Genomic DNA, 19,174 nt, shown 5'->3' with positions numbered 1-19,174 from the left:
TTCTTAAACGTCTGTTTGTGGCCCGACGGTCTCCACCTTGTGAAGATGCAATGAAAATTAATGTTGACGCGGCATGGAATGCAAAGATGAGATCAGCTTTTTGTGGCGCCATCGTTCATGACCATGAGGGAATAGTGATAGCAGGATTTGCTTGCTCGATTGTGGAGGCATTTAATGCTCCTTCGGCTGAAGCGCTTACTTTATTTTGCGCCACTAAGAAAGCCCTTGACAAAGGGTTTTTTAAGAGTCCTTCTAAAGTCCAATTGTACGTTTGTTGTTAATAAGTTCAATAGCCAGGTACTAGATTTATTTTGTATGGTCGTATTGTTAGTGAGGCCCTAGCTTGTTGTGATGTTTGATGTTGTAAGTTTTTTTCTCCATAATTTAGCCAATCATGTCACCCATTGTTTGGCACATTAGCAGATGGATGAGAATGGTGTTTTAGATATCCATTTGAATTATCCAAATTTCATCCACCAATTACTATTAAATGATGTTTCATAGTTAATATAACTTTTTCCCATATTGGGCTTTTTTCTTCAAAAAATATTATTAGTATTTTAAGGTCAATCTAGTTTCAATGTGCGGCCAAAATTTATTTTCAATATTAAAAAATTGGTTTGTATGTCCCAGTTATCATCTCATTACCACCTACTTTTATAAACTTTAATATTTTAACATAATTGTGTGCAAAATGATAAAATGTTTTATGTGAGTATTTTATGTGGTACCCCATACTCGGTCTGATCGTCAGATTCAAGTATATGACATCATATTCATTATCGAAACAACTCAAATTATTTCAATATAATTTCACCGAATTTAATTCATATTTACTTATAGCAAACATCATGTATTTAAATTTAATCGTTAGGATTTGTTTGATCCAATTGCATATAATATGTATGAATTGAGTTAGATGACATCAACAAATTAAATTAAAATTAAATATATTAGGAACTTGTTTTGAAGTTTTTTTTTTTTTTGAGAAACCACTTCTCAATTAGAGGTGATCATGGGTTGGGCTACCCGGCTCAACCCAACGGCCCGCCCGAAAAATGGGAGGGTTCGGGTAAAAATATAAGCCCGAAATATAGGTTTGGGCAAAAAAAATAGGCCTGTTTAGAAAATGGGCCGAGCCTCGGGTAAGACTTTTTTTGCCCGAGCCCGGCCCGACCCAAATTATATATTAAATATATATATATTTATTTTTAATCAAATATGGGCCGGGAAGGGCCGGGCTCAGGCTTAGCAATTTTCTTTCGGGCTGGGCTTGGACAAATTTTTAAGCCCATATTTCGGGCCGGGCCCTAGAAAACGGACCTAAAATTTTGTCTTGGCCCGGTCCGGCCCATGATCACCTCAATTCTCAATGCCTTTTGGTTCCTAATTTTATGTTCCAATAGGCCAAAATTGATGTTTTGATGTTTACCAAATCTTATATTTAGCTAAACATCAAAACCTTGATTATAAAGTTAAAAAGGCAAGAAATTGGAAATAAACAAACGAATAGAAAAACAAAGACAAAGAAATATTATATATTTATTTTGTGTTTTAAAAATAGAAAAACTAAAATAACATCATCTTCTGCAGCAATGAGGTAGACACTTATTACATACAAGAGAAGCCAGTTAAATTTTGGTTTATTCATGTGTCTATATGCTTTAGCAGAAAGTTTATTTTGAATTCCTCTAGCTCTGGCATGCCTGCTTCAATGGAACAGCCGGATCGGAGAACGAACCAGTCGAAATTTGATCAAAAATGAACTTGTTAGCTGCCTCAGTAAAGTGAATTCCATCCCAAACCACACGAACAGATGGATTATCACATGAACCCACAAATATCTCTGTACCATTCACCGTAATTGTTCCTCCACATAGAACTGCAGCACTGTAGTTGTACTCACCTCCATAGCCACAACATGTCACAAGTGGAAGTTCAAACCCTGAAAATTTAGTCCAGAATCAGATACAAAGCTCAAACTCGGGCAGATATAGGCCCAACACAAGTGCCAAACACGAGTACTTTGTCAAATTACCATGTTTTTGGGGTTCAGCAAACAGAGAATACTTCACAGAATAGATGTCTACATATGTAAATGCAGCTGAAGGGAATTCATTTCTGAGTTGAGCTATTGATTCCTGTAGCTTCAGATTGAAATACTGAGCCACTTCATTGTAAGGCTTTAAACAACCAGAAGGGTCCTTTTCAGCTGAGGCAAATGCAACCAAAACATAAGGCAAGCAACCGATTGGTCCAGTGTTGTGAACCCAAAAGAATCTTGCTCCTAAATTGTATATATTCTGCAAAAAAAAAAAGAAAAAGTTGACCTCAGAACTATTAGGTCAAAATCATTGAAATTTTAACTTGGGTATTTGGATCAAATTTCTGAATAGGATTATACCTTAATATTTGCTGAGAATTTGTTGATTATATCAGGAATAGAAGCGTTGACTTCTTGTACAGTCAAGTTTGAAAAGAACCCTTCTCCAAGATCGTTTTGGCCAATGTCAAATGTGTATAAAGCTTTAGAAAAATACTCTTCCTTGGGCATTAAACTTGCCAACAACCCTCCTATGCATGGAAAAGATCACAGATGGTTCAGGTAATGCATCTTACATATTTAGAGTTTATATCTTAACATTTACAATCCCAGGTCATTTTTTAAATAATAAAATGCTACTTGAAATATATACTGACCTTGTTTCCTAATCATTTGAGATCTGACTTTGAATTGCTCAAACTGTGAGTACTGAAACCCCAAATAGAATGGACTGAATCCACCATTAGGGATAACACTAATAGGTAATCTGATTGTAGATGCTGCGGTGGCAAAGTTTATGCCATGCGAGAAATTGGTCCCCACTGAATCAAGATAGGCATTAATAAATGGCAGACCAAATGCCTCAGCTGCCAAAATAAACCATAAAGTAAGAACATCACTTTTATCCATAATTAATCTTTTTCAACGTGAGGATTATATATATGAAAATATATTTGATAGATTTAACAGAATTCCACAAATAAACTTAAGACGATGAGAAGTATTCTTTTAAAGTACAATAAATATTTATTTTAAAAATATATATTTTCTGTGTACTAAAGTATCTATATATATTGTTATTTTCAAACATGTGGTCATAGCATAGCAACGGCGAATGAAGTTATAACATACCTATGAAATCAATGGTGAGCCGCCCATCGGAAAAACGGCGAGCAGGCATGTGAAAGTAGGTATCTCCATAAGGAGAAGTGGGTGGAGTGAACGCAGAAGCATATCCGCCGGTGTCGGAATTAGAGTCACCCAAGTTAAACACAGCTGGGAAATCGCAGCTTTTATGAGAAACCACGGGGTTCAAAATGGAGACGAGGAGCATGAAAAGGAAGAGAGACATATTAGAGCAGTAAAGACAAAGATATGGTTTTGGGATACAAATGAAAAACAGAGACATGTTTGGTTTTATACAGTGATTCAATTGTAGAATTGTAGAATTTTCTTCAGAAAATGGTCCAACCTTGTAGGCACGTTTACTTTGGCTTCCCCAAAGTGTTTGATGCATTTATTACTCATAGACCAAAATCTGTTTCACCACAGTTTGGTTTGAATCCCCGAAAGTTCCTTAATCCACACGTATTCCATTTCGTGTCTTGTTTTTCTTGTTCTTTTTTTAAGTTCTTACAACCAATAATTTGTTGGATCCGTGGGTTCTTATTTCTGTTCTCAAGTAATGTAATTAAATGCAAATCACATAAAATGATATAATCTGATTTTGCATTCTGATATTTCAATTAATTCGTCTGATGAGGTGAACTCAATTCACAACCATTTCTCTTCTTAATTGCATTCGCTATTTACGTAGAGAATCGATTTGTGCACTATATTACTATCATAAAAACCATGAAATTTTATTACAATTAATCAATAAATTAATTAATATAATTTATAAGGATTAAGTACCCTTTACTCTCTCAACTTTATAATTTATATACGTATTTGGTACTTGAATTTAATCTAAACTTAAAAACTCCATAGTTAAAGTGGTATTTTTTTAAAATACTTGACTAATACCATTTATTTTTATCGATCCAACCATTCCTTTCACACCACGTGTATTAAAAACTTAACATTATTAATCAGGTACCTAAAAGAAGTACCACTTCATCTAATCATTTCCAAATTTAAATACAAGTTACTCAGTTCAGGAGTAAAGTGTAAATTAACCCAAATTTAAAAATCAGCAATGCCAACACCAGAACAGAGTGTTCTAATTTTAAGGCTAATTTTTTTTTCGGTTTGATTTTCATTTTTCAATTATTTATTATCATAAATGGAAAAAGAAAAGAAAGAAAGAAGGTTTGACTTGAAAGTTTACATCATGGATGAATTTAATTGGCTGAGACTCTAAAAGACATGATGAAAGATAGTTTTTTTATATATTCTAATTTAATAATAATTAATTAAAATATATAGTATTTATTATAAATTATTTATATTAAAGTTAATTTAATTATATAATATTTATTATTAATAATTTATACTTGGTCAAGAATTAATCAGCAATAACAATAATTATATGTTTGATGTTAAAGAGTAACTAACTCAACAAATATGAAATGCTAGAGTAATTAGATAAATTGTTTAGGATGTTTACTTTTCTAGTTAAATTATTTTAGTAATCGTATTGTCGGGTAACGTTCTTTAAACTAATATATTATATGCGATGGTTTGAGTTAGGTTTTTGTTACTTATTTAAAAAGATTATCAAGTATTATTGATACTTTTATAATAATTAATATCTTTTAGAATTTTAAATTATGTAGTTTTTAAATATAATTTATACTACCAAACATGATATAAAGAATTATGATGTAATTACACTCTAACAATCAAACACATCTAAAAATTGTAATTACTAGTAATGATAATTTCATCTAATTAGTATTTGGTGTCCAAATATACCCTTAGCATTTTCGCCCATCTTAAGTCAAATTTCAGGAAAATATGTGATTTTTAAGAGTTGACTTTTAATTCCCTCATTATTATTTCATCATTTTAAAGTTGTCGTCCTGCATGGCTATGCCAGACTGTCGATATTCAACTGGTTGCTGCCCATGGTACCTAGAGGTGCTCATGGGCCGGGCAGCCCGGCCCGACGGCTCGCCCGAAATATGAGAGGGTTCGGGTAAAAATATAGGCTCGAAATATGGGTTTGGGCAAAAAAACGATGCCCGTTTAGAAAATGGGCCGGGCCTCGGTGACCACTTTTTTTGCCCGGGCCCGGCCCGGCCCGAATATAATAAATATATTTATTTTTTTATTTTTTTAATTTTAAAATATTTTTAAAATGCTTTTTAAATTTTTTTTAATTTTTAAAATAAATTTTTGGTATTTATTTAAAAAATAGGATAGGCCGGGCTTATAAATTTTTTCCCGGGTCGGGCCTGGGCAAAATTTCAGGCCCATATTTCGGGTCGGGCCGAAATTTTTTTCTGGGCCCAACCCGAACCCGGCCCGGCCCATGGGCACCTCTAATGGTACCTCTCATCTGCAATTTGCCAGATCTACCATTGTTACAGGTATAATTTTTCTTCCTTCCTATTCTTTCTTGTAATTTTTTCATTCTTAATTTGATGACATATTTGGGGTTAAACTAAAGTCATTAAGTCAATCTTATATTTAGCTTCTTTCTCCTAATTCCTTTTTTGATGACTTATAGTACAGTATACTACTGCATACCCTTTCTTTATGACTTTATGCTTTTAATTGTTTTTGTTACTCATTAATTTTTAGGTGCATTTCCCATACAAATAATTGGATATTGTTAATTACCATGTCTATTTGTAATTGATTATTACAATTATATTTACAAAATTCCAGTGACTTGATTTGACTTTTGAAATTAGCAAATGTAAAACAAATACTCAACTTGGAATTCTTCTATCAAGTGCTATTGTTTTATTTTCTTGTGTTACTTCAAGATTTGATTTATCTTTTATATACAATGTTACCTAAAAAGCATTTATCTGGAAGTGAAAAAAGAAAAGAGAAAACGTGTTGAAGAGTTAAAAACTCACAACATGGTGCTATTGATAAATTTATTTTTAAAAAAGTAGTTTCTAATGAAAATTTGGATCAATCAAATGAAAGTTCGCATAATGATGTCAATGAGAATGATGAAATTAATTATCCAAATGAGCTTAATGATATGCCAAATGTATCCAATATTCAAAATATTGGTTTTAATGAAGAACAAACAATTCCTCCTGATATTGGCATTGGTGAAGAAAAAAACAATTCCTTCTTTGGATATTTATGATCCTAGAAATTGAGCTAAACTTGATAACAAAATAATGAACATTTTAGTTGAAAAGGGGTCTATATTAAGAGAAACGAATCTTGATTTTCATTTCGATAATAATAATAGACATTTTTCATATGCTTATTTTTCTAGGAAGTTGAGCAATGGTGAGATTATCAATAGAAAATGGTTGGTTTATTCCAAACATGTTGACAAAGTATTTTGTTTTTGTTGTAAGTTGTTCAAATCTATTAGTAACAAATGTTTGTTAGCAAATGAGGGTTTAATTGATTGGAGGCATATTAGTGAGAGGCTTAAACAACATGAAAACAGTCTTGAGCATATGACTAATATGAATTGTAATACCCCGAAAATTACTACAGTAAGAAAATAAGATAATATCCTTGATATAGTAAAATAAGGAAATAAAGTGATAAAAAGGGTAATATTGAGTTATGTCAACATTGGGAAGTATATTATGACATATTAATTCAAGAAAGGATTAAATTGCAAAAGTGAGAAAAGTTTTGTTACCCAAGAGTAAATACTCAAAATTTGAAGGGTTAAAGTGTAAATACAAAAAGTTTGAAGGACCAATAGTGTAAATATTTTAAGGGTAGAATAATCTAGAAACTAAGGAAAAGGGATGAATTAGGACCAAATTAAAAGGTGAAGAATTTTGAGGACTAAATTGCAATTTTACCAAATTAAGTGATGACTCAAGTATGGAATTTCAAAAGATTATAAGGGCAAAATGGTCAAATAGAGAGAGAGAGAATTCTAGAAGGTAATGATGATGTTTGTGATATTTTTAATTAATTAATTAGATAAATGTTATTTAATTAATATTTTATTAAGATTTTTAGTATTATTTTATTATTAAATGATTAATATAAAAGGGAGAAAAGATGATGAAAAAATCATCATCTTTCCATGCAACTAACGTTAGAAGAGAAGAGAAGAAAGAAAGTTTTGTTTTCTTTACAATTTGGTCTTTTCACCAAAAATTCACTATTTTCACCTAGAAATCAAAAGAATTTCCATAGCTTCCAAGAGAGAAAAATAATAAGGAGAAAATGGGGAGCTAGAATGTCAAGTTAGATTCAGGAAATAGAAGCTGGAAGAGAGAGAAAATCAAGTTAAAGATTGAAATCAATAGCACAAGGTAAGAACATCAAGATTTCAATATACTTTTAAGTTTGTTATTATTGAAAAAGCATGGAAATGATGTTATAGTAGAGTTTTCTTAAATAAAGTCTTATGTTCTTGATATATTAGTGAAGGGAAATAAGTGAAAATGATGGGAAATAAGTGAAAACAGTTTTGGACAGCAGTAGTAGGTTAACTTTGAAAAATCACCATAAATTGTGGAAATTGAATTACAGAATTAAAATAAAATGGCCAAATAGATCACAAAAATAAAGTACAAAGGCACAACTGATAAAAATAGTAAAAGTATCAAAGTGATAACTTTGCTATAGTTAAAGGGCCAAAAGAGTTATTAAGCCTATTTAATTTTAATGTATAATTTGTATTGTTAAAGTTATCATATTTTCTCTTTACTTTTCTAATTATTGTATTAGTCAAATTTGAGTTGTTAAATTTGTAAAAGAAAATATTTCAATGTATTAATATCAATTTTCAATACTTTTATCATATTTGAGTTTAAATATTATTATTTGGTTCATAATTTATATTACTCATACTAAAAATTCCATTTAGTTTTAAATAACAATTTCATATTAAAATTGCACATTTTGCTATAATATTTTATTGCTTGTTTTTAATTTTGAAAATGCTTCTAATTTCAAATTATAATTTTTATAAAAAATTTAAACAAACTAATATAACATATTGAAATAAAAGCAAATAAAGACACACGCTCAACTCGTGCATCACACGAGTAAAAAAAACTAATTTATGAATATATATATATTACAATTTAAATCGCTTAAGTAGATGTATCCTTCGAGCTTCGATGTGCCATTATCTACTATCATGAATGTAATATATATATTAAAATTAAAATTTAATTAGGTTGATACTATTATAAAATAAATTTTGGTTGTCAAAAGAAATATTTCTATAATATTTTGTAACAAATATAATTTATATTGTGTTTGTTTCACTAAAATAACTTTTGAAAAATATTCAAAGCAAATTTTCCAAACAAAGAATAATATTTTCCAAACAAAAATTTCCATAAAATCAATACGTTTCTAAAAATTCATTTTTTGACAAAATAACTTATGTGTGGTTGAGAAAAGGCCGAGCAAAGGAAAAGACTGAGAGAGCCCTAAAAAATAGAACTAAGAAAATTTAAAATACCACAAATTATAAATGATATTAATGCCTTTTCCAGTTTATAGTATATTAATACCGCAAATTTAAAAACACAGTTGGCATTATTTTTTTTTTCAGTTAAGTTTCACAATATTTTTAAAAGAAAAGGTGTAACACCCCATTACTCGTTTCAACGATCGGTTCAGATACAAGATACTATCACATAAATGCACACACATGTGACTTATAATTCTTCAAGTAGTAAATCTTTAAAATAATATTTAAGAAAATCATATAATCAAATTTAGAACAATTTTGAGGGTTTAAAAACAATTTAAAACTATTAAGAAGTGATTGGAGGTGTTAAAGACCCAAAACAATGCAGTTGGACAAGGAAGCCTTCACTAGTTTTATTGTGCTTCTATAGCAGCTACGGGAGGCTAGGAATATGATTGTTAACTAGGGAGAGGCGTTTCCTCACAAGATGTGGTATTATGAGCTAGGTCCTATCATCATGAGTTCCTGGTGCACAATCTCTTATATACACTGTTGGTTCTTAAACGTCTGTTTGTGGCCCGATGATCTCCACCTTGTGAAGATGCAATGAAAATTAATGTTGACGCAGCATGGAATGCAAATATGAGATCAGCTTTTTGTGGCGCCATCGTTCATGACCATGAGGGAATAGTGATAGCAGGATTTACTTGCTCGATTGTGGAGGCATTTGATGCTCCTTCGGCTGAAGCGCTTACTTTATTTTGCGCCACTAAGAAAGCCCTTGACAAAGGGTTTTTGAAGAGTCCTTCTAAAGTCCAATTGTACGTTTGTTGTTAATAAGTTCAATAGCCAGGTACTAGATTTATTTTGTATGGTCGTATTGTTAGTGAGGCCCTAGCTTGTTGTGATGTTTGATGTTGTAAGTTTTTTTCTCCATAACTTAGCCAATCATGTCACCCATTGTTTGACACATTAGCAAATGGATGAGAATGGTGTTTTAGATATCCATTTGAATTATCCAAATTTCATCCACCAATTACTATTAAATGATGTTTCATAGTTAATATAACTTTTTCCCATAATGGGATTTTTTCTTCAAAAAATATTATTAGTATTTTAAGGTCAATCTAGTTTCAATGTGCGGCCAAAATTTATTTTCAATATTAAAAAATTGGTTTTATGTCCCAGTTATCATCTCATTACCACCTACTTTTATAAACTTTAATATTTTAACATAATTGTGTGCAAAATGATAAAATGTTTTATGTGAGTATTTTATGTGGTACCCTATACTCGGTCCGATCGCCGATTCAAGTATATGACATCATATTCATTATCGAAACAACTGAAATTATTTCAATATAATTTCACCGAATTTAATTCATATTTACTTATAGCAAACATCATGTATTTAAATTTAATCGTTAGGCTTTGTTTGATCCAATTGCATATAATATGTATGAATTGAGTTAGATGACATCAACAAATTAAATGAAAATTAAATATATTAGGAACTTGTTTTGAAGTTTTTTTTTTGTTGAGAAACCACTTCTCAATTAGAGGTGATCATGGGCTGGGCTATCCGGCTCGACCCAACGGCCGCCTGAAAAATGGGAGGGTTCGGGTAAAAATATAGGCCCAAAATATAGGTTTGGACAAAAAAATAGGCCCGTTTAGAAAATGGGCAGTGTAACACCCCTTACCCGTATCCAACACTGGAATAGAGTACGAGACATTACCAGAACACATACACTTGTAAACGTATTTAACCGAGTTATAAATTTTCATCTAAATTAAAACTTTCAGAATTATTAACATGCTTTTATAACTCTTCAATATATCCTCAAAATATTATAATCTTAATAAATAGGGCCTACGAGACCCGATACATACTCATATAATTCAATGTTTCATTTTCGTTTCACTCAATTCGCAATTTCTCATGCTCACAAGTTAGATCATATTACTAGCAATTTCCATTTAATTCACATACAATTCAATCTCATTAAGTTTAACACTAATACGTATTTACCACTTAACTCAACGTTTACCGATTATACCATTCATTAACACATTTACGAAATTCTCAATTTTGCAATGAAAATATCACTTTAGCTTAAATAACAACATCATCCTGGTATAAATACACTACCACTTATCCATTTACTGTAATTCTTTTGGGCTCATTTGTCACTTACCATATCCTTAATCAATTTAGGGAACGTGTAACACCCCGACCCGTGTCCGTCGCCGGATTTGAGTTATGAGGCATTACCGGTCAAAAACCCAACTCATAATTTTTTTTTTCATAAATTATACCAACTCAACCACAAAATTTCATTCCATATATATATATAATCACATAACCAATTAAAATCAACATGCGTCATTAATCAAATTTCATATACTAACCATGTTTCAAAAATTCAACCATATCATTATCATTTACCTAATCAAAATTTAATATCATTCCAATTCTTAAAACATTTCCAAACATATATGATTATATTTCATAAATCAAGCATATACCCAAACATTTATTTGTACACATATTTCATTTCAATTTACTAACTATACTACATATTACAACATAGGTAATCTACCCTGTTTGGACAGCCTTTTTACATCAATTTGGACAGCATTCACATACCAAACTAGACAGCGTTTTCACACCAAAAATTGGACAGCATATATACAACAATTTGGGCAGCATATATACATCAAATTGAGCAGCATTTTAGCATAAAAATTGGACAGCATATATACAACAATTAGGGCAGCCTATATATATACCAAATTGAGCAGCATTTTTACATCAAAATCGGACAGCATATATACAACAATTTGGGCAGCATAAATACAACAAATTGGGCAGCATTTAAGCATAAAAATTGGACAGCATATATGCAACAATTTGGGCAGCATAAATACAACAAATTGGACAGCATTTTAGCATAAAAATTTGACAGCATATATGCACCAATTTGGGCAGCATAAATACAACAAATTGGACAGCATTTTAGCATAAAAATTTGACAGCATATGTGCAACAATTTGGGCAGCATATATATACCAAATTGAGCAGCATTTTTACATCAAAATTGGACAGCATATATACAACAATTTGGGCAGCATAAATACAACAAATTGGACAGCATTTAAGCATAAAAATTACATGAATATATACCACATTTTGGACCATTAAAGCATATGCATTAATACCGAATTCAAACCAAAAGAGATAAGCCATTTTCGCATGGCTTTTAAATACATATACACATTGGTTCCAAAATCAATATTTTAACTATACTATACATGCCATATATTTGAGAACGATTTAGCAAAATACCAAAAGAAATTATCGATAGTGTGATTTAACTTAGTCGACGATCCCGAACACGTAGCGATCACCAAAATCTATACATCAAAACAATTATCCAACACATTGTAAGCTAATTTAGCTTAGTAAGTTATAAACAAATAAACTTTACTATTTTAACCGATATCTCAAATAATATTCAACCAATTCATACTACTGAATCATCTTACCTTTAGCTTACCATATCATAAGATAATTATTCACTTATTACTATGATTTAACTAAAATCAATATAATTACACAACCATAAATATTTCTTCAAATTTAAACACAAGACCATATACAGTATGCATTTCCTCATCATGTAGTATAAAGAATCATATTATATATATATATGATTCAAAATATAATCACCACATAGGTTTAATATCTACAAAGCTTAACCTTAAATACAACCATAATGGTTATTACTCAAGAATTCCAAGTATTTACTCATTTTAATAATCATGATTTCTCAATAAGACAAATACTCAATACTAATAGTCATTCGAAAATATTTAATAAGTTCGCACACTTAGTGCTTTGCCATTAAACTCGCACACTTGGTGCTTTACAATTAAACTCGCACACTTAGTGCTTTACAATTAAATTCGCACACTTAGTGTCGAAAATCAACAACTCAATACATCTTATTTCAATAATTTTATCACTACATGTATATATATATATATATACCATCTAATTCAGCATAATTACTTAGATACTAAGCTGATTTTAAAACGATACAATTATATATATGCTTAATAACTTACCTCGGATGTCGTCGACTAATAGATCAGCTACTCAACTACTCTCGATTTCCCCCGATCTAAATCCGATTTCTTGGTTTCTTGATCTAAACATATTCAAATAAATCTCATTTAAACATATTTTCATTCAATTTAGTCTAAGAACATATAAATGGGAAAATTACAATTTTGCCCCTAACATTTCACACTTTTTACAATTTAATCCTTTTTGCTCAAAACACAAAATACACAAATTTTGACTACACTCCTTAAGGGCCGAATATTCCTAGTGTCTATACAAGCTCATGCATTTTATTTATTTCACATTATAGTCCTTGAAAAATTTATTTTCTCAATTTAGCCCTAATTACTCAAATTCACCAAAAATTCAAAGACAAAACATGTTAATCTAACATTTATATTTCATATTTCATCAACTAACATCATGAAACTCAAACATTCAGCAATGACACATTTCAAAATCATCAACAATTCACAAAATTAAGACATGGGTTTTGAAGTATTCAAAGCAACGATCTCAAAAACGTAAAAATTATCAAAAATCGAACAAAACACATACCTAAATCAAAGGACAAAATGGCCGAACCTAGCTTTCTTCTTTTCTTACTTTTTCTTTTGATGTTTCGGCTATGGATGAAATAATGCATGATTCATTTATTTTATGTTTTATTTTATTAGCATTATATTATAATAGTATTATTTTACTTTTACATTTAATATATATAAAACTATATATATATATATAAACCATCATGCCGTCCACTACATTTACTATTGACTAAATTACAACATAAAACCTCCAAATTATAAAGACGACAAAAATTAGGCACTTTCATATTTAAACATCAAATTTTTATTTTACGCGATTAAGCCATTTTCTCAAATTAAGCACACAAACAATAAAATTATTTCATGAAACTTTCACACATGTAAATTCACACATCATAAACACACAAAATAATATTAAAATATTTTTTATTTTATATTTTTTATAGACTCGGATTTGTGGTCCAGAAACCACTATTTCGATTAGGGTCAAAATTGGGCTGTTACAGAACGGTTACGGAAAATTGAGTACTTCACTTCCACTTTGCCATAGTATAACTATGGTCTAACGTATGATCACTTATCACTTGTCCCTGATCAGATAAGTGTAGCTAAGCTACCACTTATCTCTTGCCGCTTATCACTGATTAGATAAGTGTAGCTAATGCTACCACTTATCACTTGTCACTTGTCACTTGTCACTTGTCACTGATCAGATAAGTGTAGCTGAACTATCACTTATCACTTGTCACTTGTCACTGATCAGATAAGTGTAGCTGAAGCTATCACTTATCACTTGTTACTTGTCACTGATCAGATAAGTGTAGCTAATGCTACCACTTATCACTTGTCACTTGTCACTTGCCACTGATCAGATAAGTGTAGCTAAAGCTACCACTTATCACTTATCACTGATTAGAAGTACTCAAATCCGACATTCCGCTCAATTTGATCATTTATTCGGTTTTCGCATTTTTATTTTATTCTCATTTCAACAATAAATATATTTCATCATACATTATATAATTCATGAAATTAACATTTAATCATTAAATTTCAGCCATATGAACTTACTATTTCAATGCATAACTTATAAATTTAACATGGCATAATCTAGCCACTACTTGGCCAAAGCCTAAGCATGTACACCAAATATGTTAGCCAAATACGCATATAGCGTAAGCATTATAAGCATGGATGAGCACAACATTTATTCATGTTACCAACATATGTTAATTCATAAACCATTCATGACATTATTTCATGCCAAATCATATACCGAATATACCATACACACATACTATGAAACTTTATTTTCACACATGAGCTTAAACCATGACCAATAATGCACAAATATAAGCATTATTTCTATTTCATCGTTTATCAATTATAATCAAGCTTATGACCAATTATACACAAATCATTCATATATTTCCCAATTTTCCTCCTCCTCCTCTCCATTCCACATCCTTAATGTGCATAACACACTTAAACAACATTAGCTATAATTTCACTATTCACTCACATGTATATTCAAAGCTATTTATCCGAGTCAGAGTCACTAAATTATTTTTATCCATAGCTACAGAGCTCCAAATTAAGATACATTAATTTTCCCTGAAACTAGACTCACATATCTTCTTACCATAAAATTTTCAGAATTTTTGGTTCAGCCAAATAGTACATTTTATTCTTTAAAGTTTCACCTATTTCACTGTCTGGCAGTTCCAACCATTCTTCACTAAAAATGAATTATCTAATTGTACAGAATTTGGATAATATTTCCGTTTATTTTCTTTGAAAATAGACTCATTAAGGATTCTAAGAATATCAATTACAACTCATAATTATTTTTCTTCAATTTTTTATGAATTTCCAAAGTTAAAACAAGGGAACCCGAAATCATTCTGACATTGTCTCACAAAATTTATTATAACTCATAATTTACAATTTCATTACTTACACCGTTTCTTCTATGAGAAACTAGACTCAATAAGTTTTAGTTTCATATTTTATCCACCCTCTAATTAAATTCCCACAATTTTTGGTGATTTATCAAAGTTAAACCACCACTGTTGTCCAAAACTGTTTTAGTGTAAAATGTTGATTTCTATTTTGCCCCAAATTTCACAGTTCATACAATTCAGTCCTTGCTCAATTAACCCCTCAATTAAGCTAAATTTTCTCCATTAGTACTTTACCTAGACATTATAAATTATTTCACAACTATTGAAATTCAGAATTTCCACATAAAACCCTAACTTCAAACTCTTTTACTATTAGGTCCCAAACATTCACTTTCTATTAAATTCTTTCAATAAAATCAGCATATGAACAATTTAAAGCTCTAATTCCATGCTAAATCATCATATACTTCCAGCATGTATTCATAGCAACTTTCAACTTCTTTCATAGAATCAAAAACTAATGAATACAATAAGTGGGCCTAGTTGTAAAAGTCACAAAAATACAAAATTTTCAAGAAATAATCAAGAGTCGAACTTACCTGCAGTAAAAATATGAAGAACCAGCTTAAGGAAACCCTTCTATGGTGTTTTTGCTGATGAGAATGCAGAAAAATAAAGAGAAATATAGATAATTCCACTTTGGTCCTAACTTTATTAAGTAAATTTTGCAATATTCCAATTTTGCCCTTAATTATCCTTACTTTGTTGCTGATTTCATGCCTCTGCCGTCCATCCCAAATGGACCTTGGGTCTATTTGCCTTTTAAGCCCTCTTCCTTTTATCTTTTAAGCTATTTAATCATTTCCCATAATTTTGCATTTGTTACAATTTAGTTTTTTTTATTCAATTAATTATCGGAACTTTAAAATTTCTTAACGAAACTTTAACACTACCATATTGACACTCCGTAAATATTTATAAAAATATTTATAAAAATATTTACGGCTCAGTTTATAACATCGAGGTCTCGATACCTCTTTTCCTCAATTTCTTGACTTAATAAATTTTTATAAAACACAAATTACTAATTCAAAAATCTCTTAAAAATCATATTTGGCTCGTAGTTATTAATAATGAAATTTACGAGCTTATTTTCCGAATTTGGTGATCTTGTACCACTGTTTTTGACGTTTTTGAAAATCGGGCTATTACAGGCCGAGCCTTGGGTAAGACTTTTTTGGCCCGAGCCCGGCCCGACCCGAATTATATATTAAATATATATAATTTTATTTTTAATCAAATATGGGCCGGGCAGGGCCGGGCTTATCAATTTTCTTTCGGGCCGGGCTTGAACAAATTTTTAAGCCATATTTCGGGTCGGGCCAAGAAAACGGGCCTAAAATTTTGTCTTGGCCCGGCCCGGCCCATGATCACCTCTATTCTCAATGCCTTTTGGTTCCTAATTTTATGTTCCAATAGGCCAAAATTGATAAACATCAAAACCTTGATTATAAAGTTAAAAAGGCAAGAAATTGGAAATAAACAAACGAATAGAAAAACAAAAACAAAGAAATATTATATATTTATTTTCTGTTTTAAAAATAGAAAAACTAAAGTAACATCATCTTCTGCAGCAATGAGGTAGACACTTATTACATACAAGAGAAGCTAGTTAAATTTTGGTTTATTCATGTGTCTATATGCTTTAGCAGAAAGTTTATTTTGAATTCCTCTAGCTCTGGCATGCCTGCTTCAATGGAACAGCCGGATCGGAGAACGAACCAGTCGAAATTTGATCAAAAATGAACTTGTTAGCTGCCTCAGTAAAGTGAATTCCATCCCAAACCACACGAACAGATGGATTATCACATGAACCCACAAATATCTCTGTACCATTCACCGTAATTGTTCCTCCACATAGAACTGCAGCACTGTAGTTGTACTCACCTCCATAGCCACAACATGTCACAAGTGGAAGTTCAAACCCTGAAAATTTAGTCCAGAATCAGATACAAAGCTCAAACTCGGGCAGATATAGGCCCAACACAAGTGCCAAACACGAGTACTTTGTCAAGTTACCATGTTTTTGGGGTTCAGCAAACAGAGAATACTTCACAGAATAGATGTCTACATATGTAAATGCAGCTGAAGGGAATTCATTTCTGAGTTGAGCTATTGATTCCTGTAACTTCAGATTGAAATACTGAGCCACTTCATTGTAAGGCTTTAAACAACCAGCAGGGTCCTTTTCAGCCGAGGCAAATGCAATCAAAACATAAGGCAAGCAACCGATTGGTCCAGTGTTGTGAACCCAAAAGAATCTTGCTCCTAAATTGTATATATTCTGCGCAAAAAAAAAAAAAAAAAAGTTGACCTTAGAAATATTAGGTCAAAATCATTGAAATTTTAACTTGGGTATTTGGATCAAATTTCTGAATAGGATTATACCTTAATATTTGCTGAGAATTTGTTGATTATATCAGGAATAGAAGCGTTGACTTCTTGTATAGTCAAGTTTGAAAAGAACCCTTCTGCAAGATCGTTTTGGCCAATATCAAATGTGTATAAAGCTTTAGAAAAATACTCTTCCTTGGGCATTAAACCTGCCAACAACCCTCCTGTGCATGGAAAAGATCACAGATGGTTCAGGTAATGCATCTTACATATTTAGAGTTTATATCTTAACATTTACAATCCCAGGTCATTTTTTAAATAATAAAATGCTACTTGAAATATATACTGACCTTGTTTCCTAATCATTTGAGATCTGACTTTGAATTGCTCAAACTGTGAGTACTGAAACCCCAAATAGAATGGACTGAATACACCATTAGGGATAACACTAATAGGTAATCTGATTGTAGATGCTGCGGTGGCAAAGTTTATGCCATGCGAGAAATTGGTCCCCACTGAATCAAGATAGGCATTAATAAATGGCAGACCAAATGCCTCAGCTGCCAAAATAAACCATAAAGTAAGAACATCACTTTTATCCATAATTAATCTTTTTCAACGTGAGGATTATATATATGAAAATATATTTGATAGCTTAACAGAATTCCACAAATAAACTTAAGACGATGAGAAGTATTCTTTTAAAGTACAATAAATATTTATTTTAAAAATATATATTTTCTGTGTACTAAAGTATCTATATATATTGTTATTTTCAAACATGTGGTCATAGGCTCATAGCATAGCAATGGCGAATGAAGTTATAACATACCTATGAAATCAACGGTGAGCCGCCCATCGGAAAAACGGCGAGCAGGCATGTGAAAGTAGGTATCTCCATAAGGAGAAGTGGGTGGAGTGAACGCAGAAGCATATCCGCCGGTGTCGGAATTAGAGTCACCCAAGTTAAACACAGCTGGGAAATCGCAGCTTTTGTGAGAAACCACAGGGTTCAAAATGGAGACGAGGAGCATGAAAAGGAAGAGAGACATATTGGAAAACTGGGAGAGCAGTAAAGACAAAGATATGGTTTTGGGATACAATTAAAAAACAGAGACATGTTTGGTTTTATAAGGTGATTCAACTGTAGAATTGTAGAATTTTCTTCAGAAAATGGTGCAACCTTGTAGGTACGTTTATCTTGGCTTCCCCAAAGTGTTTGATGGCGGGAAATTTTGCGATGATTTCTCTGACAAGTGTTAACTTTATATCAATAGAAGAAAATATATAATAATAATAATTAAAAATCTGTTTTACCACAGTTTTGTTTGAATACCCCAAAGTTCCTTAATCGACAAGTGTTCCATTTCCTGTCTTTTTTTTTTTTTTTAAAGTTCTTACAAGCAATAATTTGTTGGAAAATAAAGTAGCTTATTTCTGTTCTCAAGTAATGTAATTAAATGCAAATCACATAAAATGATATAATCTGATTTTGCATTCTGATATTTCAATTAATTCGTCTGATCTAAGAATCTTTTGTGCATTATATTACTATCATAAAAACATGAAAATTAATTACAATTAATCAATAAATAAATTATGAATCTAAAATATAATTAT

At 31.1% G+C, this 19,174-nt stretch overlaps 1 protein-coding gene across 4 annotated transcripts; it reads right to left on the bottom strand.

Moving 5' to 3' along the window:
* Positions 1 to 1,510: 1,510 nt before the first annotated feature.
* Positions 1,511 to 18,633, bottom strand: LOC105797167 (esterase). Of its 4 annotated transcripts, none has more exons than XM_052628114.1 (5): positions 18,387 to 18,633; positions 17,905 to 18,114; positions 17,609 to 17,778; positions 17,240 to 17,504; positions 1,511 to 1,945 (listed from the first exon to the last, which is right to left on the bottom strand). In XM_052628114.1, the coding sequence occupies exons 1-5, from the start codon at positions 18,604 to 18,606 to the stop codon at positions 1,692 to 1,694; spliced, it is 1,119 nt and encodes a 372-aa protein (XP_052484074.1). In that variant the 5' UTR covers positions 18,607 to 18,633; the 3' UTR covers positions 1,511 to 1,691. The 4 variants fall into 4 exon arrangements, with proteins under 4 accessions (XP_052484074.1, XP_052484075.1, XP_052484073.1 ...); XM_052628115.1 differs by lacking the exon at positions 17,240 to 17,504 and adding an exon at positions 2,039 to 2,303 and having other exon boundaries at positions 18,387 to 18,626; XM_052628113.1 differs by lacking the exons at positions 17,240 to 17,504; positions 17,609 to 17,778 and adding exons at positions 2,039 to 2,303; positions 2,405 to 2,574 and having other exon boundaries at positions 18,387 to 18,621.
* Positions 18,634 to 19,174: the final 541 nt, after the last annotated feature.

Source organism: Gossypium raimondii, chromosome 3 (genome assembly GCF_025698545.1).
Source record: "Gossypium raimondii isolate GPD5lz chromosome 3, ASM2569854v1, whole genome shotgun sequence".
NCBI lineage: Eukaryota > Viridiplantae > Streptophyta > Magnoliopsida > Malvales > Malvaceae > Gossypium > Gossypium raimondii.
This window is presented reverse-complemented; position numbering and strand designations above follow the sequence as displayed.